The sequence below is a fragment of the Lycium ferocissimum genome, chromosome 9 (assembly GCF_029784015.1).
Source record: "Lycium ferocissimum isolate CSIRO_LF1 chromosome 9, AGI_CSIRO_Lferr_CH_V1, whole genome shotgun sequence".
NCBI lineage: Eukaryota > Viridiplantae > Streptophyta > Magnoliopsida > Solanales > Solanaceae > Lycium > Lycium ferocissimum.
The window spans coordinates 45,419,056-45,428,043 of NC_081350.1; the positions used below are offsets into that span (position 1 = coordinate 45,419,056).

General features: G+C 33.5%; 1 protein-coding gene across 1 annotated transcript; it reads left to right on the forward strand.

The window, feature by feature from the left end:
• The first annotated feature begins 2,336 nt into the window (after positions 1-2,336).
• Positions 2,337-6,974, forward strand: LOC132031952 (GTP-binding nuclear protein Ran-3-like). The gene is made up of 7 exons (XM_059421801.1): positions 2,337-2,429; positions 5,302-5,371; positions 5,703-5,759; positions 5,879-5,999; positions 6,389-6,478; positions 6,566-6,745; positions 6,833-6,974. Exons 1-7 carry the CDS (start codon positions 2,337-2,339, stop codon positions 6,912-6,914), a joined length of 693 nt encoding a protein of 230 aa, XP_059277784.1. The 3' UTR covers positions 6,915-6,974.
• Positions 6,975-8,988: the final 2,014 nt, after the last annotated feature.

Below are 8,988 nucleotides of genomic sequence, written 5' to 3' on the forward strand. Positions count from 1 at the left end.
GGAGATTGAAAGGTTAGTAAGAAGTAGATTATTATTGTATTTTTTTTATTTAAGCTCATGATATGTAAACTATAAATAATTGTAAGTTGAGCAAAAATAAAGGAGGATACAGATAAGGGGAATTTAAATTTGTTTTATATGATTTGTTTGGTTTTCTGGGACACTTACCAAGCCATATGCTATAAAGGAATTTGCCTTGGAGGTTTATGATTAAGTTGAATCAGAATATGCTTCACGTAGTCCAAGTTGAACATGTGATATTATAGTTCAGGAAGCAATACCCAAATTGGGGCAAAAGTTGTTTCTTCATTAGGTTCAAAATCAGGGGTCCGTGTAAATATACACATCATTGTGTTCGAGGTACCAATGAATCTTTGAAAGTAAACTGAATTGAAGTCGCATTATCAACAAACACAAGAGTTTTTGTACTTAATTGGAAGAAAAAAACAAAAAAGGCGAGTTATTCGTTTTTCTCATATCAAAGAATTACTAAAGAATAATGTGTGGATTTTCGTTTTTTGTGCACATGAGTTATTGCTTCTTCCTCTTATTTATATTTGTTTTGCATGAAAAAATTTCATGATTTTCTTTACTTTTCCGCGCTTCTTCTTTGATAAGGATCAAGCTATGTGATTATAAGAATTTAAATTCAATGTAGGGTGTATGGCTGGGCAAAGTTAAAAGATTGTGAGGTAAACCATATACCTTTTTGTTTGTTTGTTTTTAAAATAGTATTTATGTTAATTAATATTTTAATTAGTTTGCAGTACCCATTGTCTCCTGACACATATGGTTGCCATATATGCCACGCTACTGATGTGGGTTTAACTCTCCACCTTAACTGCAGCAGAATGCGTAAAGTTTCACTAAATAACCTAACTCCTAACATGTTCGTAGCTTAATATTTTAGCTCTTCAGTTATTTATTAGAAGTCCGAATATTAAAGATTTTAAAAATAGACATTATTTGGGACAAATATGAGACTACATTTTCTCTTGGGATTCATCCCTACAGTAAATTAGATCCAAATTTTATTTTAACTTTTGAACACATTAGTAGGGAAGTTTTTAGTTACAAGTTTTTGCCTATTTGTTCGTACATCATTAGAAATTAAAAACACTTATTCTTACAAATGAAACTCTCCAATATTCTTTTATATATTAAGTTATTTTAATTTTTGCCTTTCGCTTAATACCTCAAGGTTCTGGGTTCGAACCCTAGCTCAGTAATAAAAAAATAAAAAAAAATTCGCAAGGAAAGGTTTGGATTCGCAAGGCAGAGTTTTGCACGCAAAACTCTACCTCAGGCAGAGTTTTGCCTAACATTTGCCCGAATAGGCCTAACTTTGCTACAAAACTCTGTCTTGTGATTTTTTTTTTTTTTTTGACTGAGCGGGAGTTCGAATCCCAAATCTCATAGTATTAGGCAAAGGGCAAAAATTAAAGACCACTACTTTGAGGGGCAAAAATTAAAGACCACCCCAAAATAAGGGCATTCTAGCGAATTGCCCTATATTTGCCAATGATTTAACGTTCATTTTTTTATAGGACACTTTTAATTGCCGATTTGTAATTAACGACGAAGTTCGTAGCTATGCCCATTAAAGTACACACTTTAATGTTGATTGAACTTTTTGTCCTTCATTAAAAGACTATAGACAAAATTGTCATTTACTCTTTTCCTCAAATAATTATTGAAAAATATACATAACAATTATTTTCCTAATACTTAAGTCTTCGAAATCAACTAAAAATTTGTTATTAATCTTTCCTTATTTGAACTACGTAGAAAGTCCTAATATTTAGGACTTTAAAATTAACTAAAATTTTACTTTCTTATAAATTATTTTCTTATTTGAACTATGTAACATAGTCATAATATCTTCCATATTATGTTTTCTAATATTTAAGAGTTTAAAATCAATCATATTTTAAATATTTCATTAGTTGAACTATATATATATATATATAGAAAGTCTTCTCCGTAGTATTTATTTTGTGAATCTTTCTTTTTGTTAGATTTGCTATGGTATAGTTGTGATTGAACATGACATTAATTACACTGATAAAAATAGTAGATGTTTTCGGAAAGAAGTGCGCTTAGGAATCTGAAGTCAGTTAAAATCCTTGGGAGGAGACCGAGGGAACATCCGGGGAGGTGGTCTCGGTGTTAAGTACATTTGCAATGGATGGGAGGTTGAAAATTTGATAAAGGGATGAAGGTAAGAAGATGATGACAGTGAAGCAAATAAAATGCAGCGTTAAACGGAAAAATAAAATGACGAGCGACACTTGAGTAGAACGGTTTTCCTTGTAAGCACAGTTTAGGTGGCAAATATGGGCGATGAAATAACAGGATCAGCGATGGAAGAGGAGTTAGAGAAAGATGAAATGAAGAACAACAGTGGAGTAAAGAAGTTTGAAGTGAAGGTGATGAAAATGGAGAGAGTAAAATGAAGAAGGAAGCACGTAGAAGGTTATATATACACGCATGGGACTGGGCGGTTACAAATCCCGACCAATCGGTGAACGCCACGTGTCCCGTAATAAATAAAGACGTGATTTGAAGAGACGTGCACAACGACGGTTGCAGAGCTCGGACCAGTCGGGGTATGACACGTGGCAGATGGCAGAGCGAGGTGATCGCTGTTCCCGCCAAAATGAAAAGATAAGAACGAGCCAATGTGATCTTCGGTTGCACGATTCACCCACTTCCCGTTACTCCGATATGATCTCGGTCCGTAAAGTGTGGGGACTATCTGTATACGGTAAAAATCGGGTAAAATTTATCCGGTTAAACTCGGGATCGCATAAGCGAAAGAGAACCAACTGATAATGTCCGATCCGAAGAAGCCTCTCGTTGAATTATTGTATCCCGGAGACAACTCCTTATCGTGCTGGTCCGGTGTCCCGTCCTTTACGGCGTAGCCGGTTCGTAGCTGCTGTCTTTGCCGGCTCGCAGCAAAATCGGGGCCGCCAAGCCGTTGTACCTTTTTCGTGATCATTTGATCGTGGCCGTTGGTCCCGGAGCACCTGGTTATTTGATTCGCCACGCGCGAATCGCCACCGGCCGACGGGGCCGTACGGTCGACCGTACGACCTAACCTTATCCACACAGCTTTTATCCTGTGAGTGTGGCCCAGGCATGACGTAGTGAGGCCCAGTGTTTTAAAAACTATAAATAATGATCATTCTCTCATTTTCGTTATTGTCTTTTCGATCCAAGAGCTTTGCACTTGATACATTATAAAATATTTTCTTGCCTAGTGTTTCGCATTTTGTCCCAAGTTAACCGAAACAAAATTTCATTAAATCTCTTATTTAGTACTACATCTAACATACATAGACATATAGAAAACTCGTCTTAAATATTTAGATCTAAACATCCTAGTTTCGCTCAAGCCCCTAATAAATCAAATAGATTCGATTTTTCCTCAAAGTACAGATTAAAGTACCACATATCCATTGCCTCATTTACAAATTCAATTTATTACCCATTTTCGAGGAAAACAGTTTTGAAATTTTTTTTATATATGTAATTTTTATATTTGATCTTTATTTTTTTCGTATTTATAATTTACATTATTTATTTTGGTACGTTAAACTTTAATCCATTATGTATCAATCACTTACATTTTGTGGAGGTTTGATCTTGCAAAACGCATACCACTTATCTAGTTATTGTTGATGTTGATATTTCTAATTGACAGTCGATATCGCCGTCCACGTGTCAAATCTATACGCATGTAAAGTGTCGTTTTAATGTAATGGCTTCTTTTATGTAATGTCTCCTTTTAATGGTCATGCCTTTGTTTGTCGCTACTCGATAGGTAAATTAAGCCAAGTGATTATGTAATACAAACTTATATTAATAGTTTTAAATAATGAACAATGTAATAAAAAAAAATATGAAACATAAAAGTTATTTGATAATTATATAATTCGTTATCTTTGTTTTCATATAGGTTTGGTCACTAGGGAGTGGTGTTGGGGGCATAATTTTTACGGAGAAATAATATAGTGGTTGAAATTTTTTAAGACAATATGATCAAATATTCTCAAACAAAAAATATATCAAATTATGATATGATGTAGCAATTTAAATGATTAGAAATAATTTTTTTAATATTATCCTACAAGATCGCGAAGATTTACATCGAATACTAAAGGCCAAAAATAAAGATTCAGGTAATTGAACATGCAACCAACCACAAGAGTTCCACCGTTGTGGCTAACGTGCAATTTTATAGACTGTCTTCTACTCAACTATCATAAGTATCATTGTTCAAGCATTGTGACCGCTCTATAAATTTCATTTGTCTTCACTTCACAAATAATTTTTGTTCACTTAAAAAAAAAAAAAAAAAAAAACCTTCTCTTTTCTCTTTGAAGCTTTGCTGCGTTTTTCTTCATTCTATTTTTCAATATGGTGAGTTAATTTGAATTACATTTATTTTTGTATCGCATTTAATATCCATATGTTTTTGTTTATTTTTCTATAATTTGCACACAAATTTTGTTTATCTGATTGGAATGAAGAGTGTTAAATAAAAGAGAATTTGTATAGATGCGAATTGTTTATCATTATCGGAATGATAATTGATTTTAATATAGATGAGATTGAGGTGTTTTTAATATAGTTTTGAAGACATGTACTACTTCAGATTTAAACCGTAAGACACTTTTTTAACAATAAGTGAAAAATATAAAGTGTGTGTCGTCCACTGGATGATGTGCCAAACGACGAATTAAATAAGGACACGTGGCATTGGACTCAAAATAATCATTAAATAATGAACAGTGGGTTTTTAAAAATAAAAATACTAAATATATTTAACTCATTAAAAAAGTAGTTAAAAAAGAAAAAGACTGGACCCCACCCCTAACCCAAACAATCATCTCCCTTTCTTCTCCTACGAACCTTCCACCACCGGCCGCCATTCCCCCACCTCCAGCCGCCATCCCCCACTACAACAATTAATATTTATATGTTTTGTTGATTTTTTTTTTTTTGGTCCAATTGTTCCTTTTATATTTGATTTGGATTAGTTTTGAAGATGTAGATGAGTTTTGCATAGCTGCAAATTATTAATCAGTATTGGAATGATAATTGATCTTAATACAGATGTGACATGTAATAGAGATTGAGGTGCTTATACACTTTTTTTTCCCCCTTTTTTGTCCAAAAGCTCCGTTTTATTCTTCTTAGAAGTTGGTTTTTAACTTTGATTGGGATGATGAGTTTTATTTGTGGTAATATGTGATTAGGGTTAGATTGTAATTTTTTTTGACGGATTTGCAGGCTCTACAAACCCCACAAACTGTAGATTATCCAAGCTTCAATCTTGTAATTGTTGGTGATGGTGGAACTGGTATGTTTCTATGCTTATCTGAGATTTGCTTCTAGTATCTTTTTGTTTCAAAAAGAATGTCAGTAAAAATATTTTGGTGTCAAACAAATATATTTTGTTTCGATTTCTCGAAACATATGAAAAACATTGTTAGCTTTACATCGTGTTCTTAAGTATGAAAAATTATTTCAAAAAGTTAAGTAATCATGTCTGAGTTTACACTGAAAATTTATACGATAACTGTCAGATGATGTTGTCAGTTGTATCTTTGTAAATTGAAGTGAATATTTCATTGAGATTCTTGTTAGAGTACTCTAATGATTCCTGCTGTAATTGTTATTATTTTCTCCAGGAAAGACAACTTTTGTCAAAAGGTATCTCACTGGTGAATCCGAGAAAAAATATGAACGTAAGTTTACTGACAGAACAAATTTGGGTCATTATCCTGTTTTGCAATGGGCTTGCTCTGTTTCTTATTATGTTGGTATCTCATGAGTGGATTATTTATTAAATTTTGTTTTCTTACAGCCACTATCGGTGTGGAGGTTCACCCATTAGACTTCTTCACAAATCATGGGAAAATCCGCTTTGATTGCTGGGACACCATTGGACAAGAGAAATTTGGTGGACGTCTTCGTGATGGCTACTAGTAAGTGACTCTAAGACAGTTAAAAACCTTAATTTTCCTCAAGGGTCTGCTCTGCTTGAAGGATGTTATTTCTGATTAAAAGCATTTACTATCAAATCCTAAGAGTGAATAATGTGTCCAGATTAAAGGGTTATTGGTATTAAGTATGCTCGTTTGTTCTGATTGTGAAGAATAGTTGTTAACATTTGGTGTTCTACAGCAAATGCCACCATTGGTATTTCTACAATGTGGTCTTGTATCTTAGGTTATTATATCTGAGGTGACAGAAATTGCGCTCACTCTTTTGAACTCAAAACACTTGGATGACTGTCTTGCCATTAGTTATCTTGCTTTGAAGTTTTTGGTGACTGTATTTTGTCTCCTCATATTTGTGTACGTATCTCGTGCAGCATTCATGCACACTGTGCAATTATCATGTTTGATGTTACCGCGCGTCTGACCTACGAGAATGTTCGTACGTGGCATAGAGATCTTTGCAGGTAAGAAACTGTTCATGCATTATACTCGACTCATAATTTGATGATATGCAATTGAATCTGAAATGACTTTCCCATTGCTTCCTCCAGGGTTTGTGGGGACATTCCCATTGTTCTCTGTGGAAACAAAGTTGATGTCCAGAACAGGCAGGTTGAGGCAAGACAAGTTACGTTTCACAGGGAGAGCAATTTAGAATACTATGAGATCTCAGCAAAGAGTAACTACAACTTTGAGAAGCCTTTTCTGTACCTTGCTAGAAAGCTTGCTGGGTAATGCTTCATATAAATCTACTTCATGTTTGTTCGAGTCATATATACTGCAGGTGTATTGAACCTAATTTCTTCTCCTACTTTTAGGGATGCTAATCTTCAATTTGTGCAATCACCTGCACTTGCTCCGCCAAAAGTACAAATTTTCTTAGCTGCACAGCAACGGTAAGATATCTTTTTCTTGTGGTGTTCCATTATTTTGTGTTTCTGCTTGAGATTTGTTCTGTTTGTATGAGTTTTAACCTCACTCTGTATATTCAGGGCCGAACAAGAGCTTCAGCCCCTTCCAGGTCGTGTTATAAGACGTGTAATTTCGAGACGTGTCACCATACCACAGCCTTCTGGGAGCCCATCGTCTTCGAGGAGGAGCATACTTAGCTCAGAGCCGATCAATTTCACCCTTGCACCTTTCTAAATCACTTTAGCTTTGTCGTTTGAGTATTTGTTTGGTGCTTCCTAATATTATAGATTGGTTATTAGATATGTTTGCAAGAAAGTTTGGTTATTAGATATGTTTGCAAGAAAGTTTGGTTATTAGATATGTTTGCAAGAAAGTTTTTCCTTTTTCCTCCTTTTTCCATTTGCATTTCTTCAAATTTCCATTCGTTGTTGATTGCCTGTATACAATTTGTATTCACCAGTTCCAGGCCACCTTGAATAACAATTTCACCCGAAATACTGTATTCACTCACAATGTCGGTTGTAGTGATACACAACTGATAATCCCAAATTGCCTATTCTCTTTCTTGAGTTCAACATACACTCTGACACTCATGTCAGAGTGTATTTCTAGAGGCATTGAATTACCGTCGATCAAAAATTTGACAATGATTTTTTTGGTACTTGTATCTATTCGCAACTGATTCGAAATTGCATCAACTAACTCATCAAACGAGGCATACTCTCTGAAAACTACTGCATCTATAGAGTAATTCACAAAACAATTCTCATCATTCCAATAACCGGAATGTCGGATTACAGCCGTTATGTTTGACATATTTCGAATACAGAACTGTAAATACATAACTTAATATGATTAGCAACAAAAATCACAGCAAAACGGGGTGAATCAACTTTAATTTTATATTTTTTACAAAAACATAAATTGAAGTACTAATTACCTTAGAAACGAATTATTCAATGAACGCTTGATTGTGTATATACTGCAAATTCAATGCAGAAAAACGAGAACACTCCAACGCTGCTTGTATACATCAACAATAATGAATTAAGCATGAAGTGATGCATTCAACACATAATTCGAATACACAAACGCGATTGATTCAGAATTTAATTCTTACATGCTTTAATGCATGGATTTGGAAGAATTGAATTCAATTTTTTTTTTTTTAATAAAAAAGCGCTCTGTTATTTTGAAGTTTGAATTCAAATTTGATTGTATGGAAGAATTAAGAGGCGTGATAGTTATGGGAAGCTAGTTGTTTAGCATGATTTTAGGAAGATTTGATTTGTTTTCCATAATTAAAAAGATGTTGCTCCACGTTTTTAGCAAATTTTATCCGTCGTATACATGAATACAGTCGATGTATTCATGTATACACAAAAAAATCAAAATATGTATACACGCGCTTTATTGCCGATTATTGCTACCAAATGTAATTGGTGAAACATATGCTATGTGGCTTGAGTTAAGCCCAGAACTAATCATATCAGTTAGTAAACTTTTTGAGATAAAATATATTTAAAATTCTATTGATCCTTATCGTACACGAATATGACTATCTAGATAATCCTTTAAAGATGTCGAATGGTTTTTGCATGAATTTATTTCTGAACTAATTTTTGACAAAATATTAAAAAATAAAATTATCATACTAAACCTACAAGCTACCTATTAAGAGCCAATGATAATACCCAGAACATCCATAGTCCAATTGTTACGCCTATTAAGATTAAAATTTAATCACAAATAAAAATATTTTTATCTCTTAATTCAAATCAAATTCACATTTTATGTCAATTCAAAACTGTTTATCTGAATTCAATCTCTCAATTTAAGTTTTGATTAAATTTATTTTATTTTAATTCAAGTATCTTTATATATCTTTCAATTTAAGTTCAAGATTAAATTTTCACACTATTAGTTTTCAAGAAGTGCACAATAACATATAGGATCTCATTCCAGTTGATTCTTAGAATTTTCATGTTAAAAAGACATTCTTATGGATCTCTAAGTAGAAAATGAGAGGGTTTCCTTGCACAAAAGTTTCCGCGAATGACCG

What these genes read in the sequence shown, in the direction of transcription:
- LOC132031952 (XM_059421801.1), top strand. Translation starts at nt 2,337, where the DNA reads ATGGGCGATGAAATAACAGGATCAGCGATGGAAGAGGAGTTAGAGAAA. An exon ending in ATCCGAGAAAAAATATGAAC is followed by an intron (nt 5,760 to 5,878) that starts GTAAGTTTACTG and finishes GTTTTCTTACAG; the next exon opens with CCACTATCGGTGTGGAGGTT. An exon ending in TGGCATAGAGATCTTTGCAG is followed by an intron (nt 6,479 to 6,565) that starts GTAAGAAACTGT and finishes TGCTTCCTCCAG; the next exon opens with GGTTTGTGGGGACATTCCCA.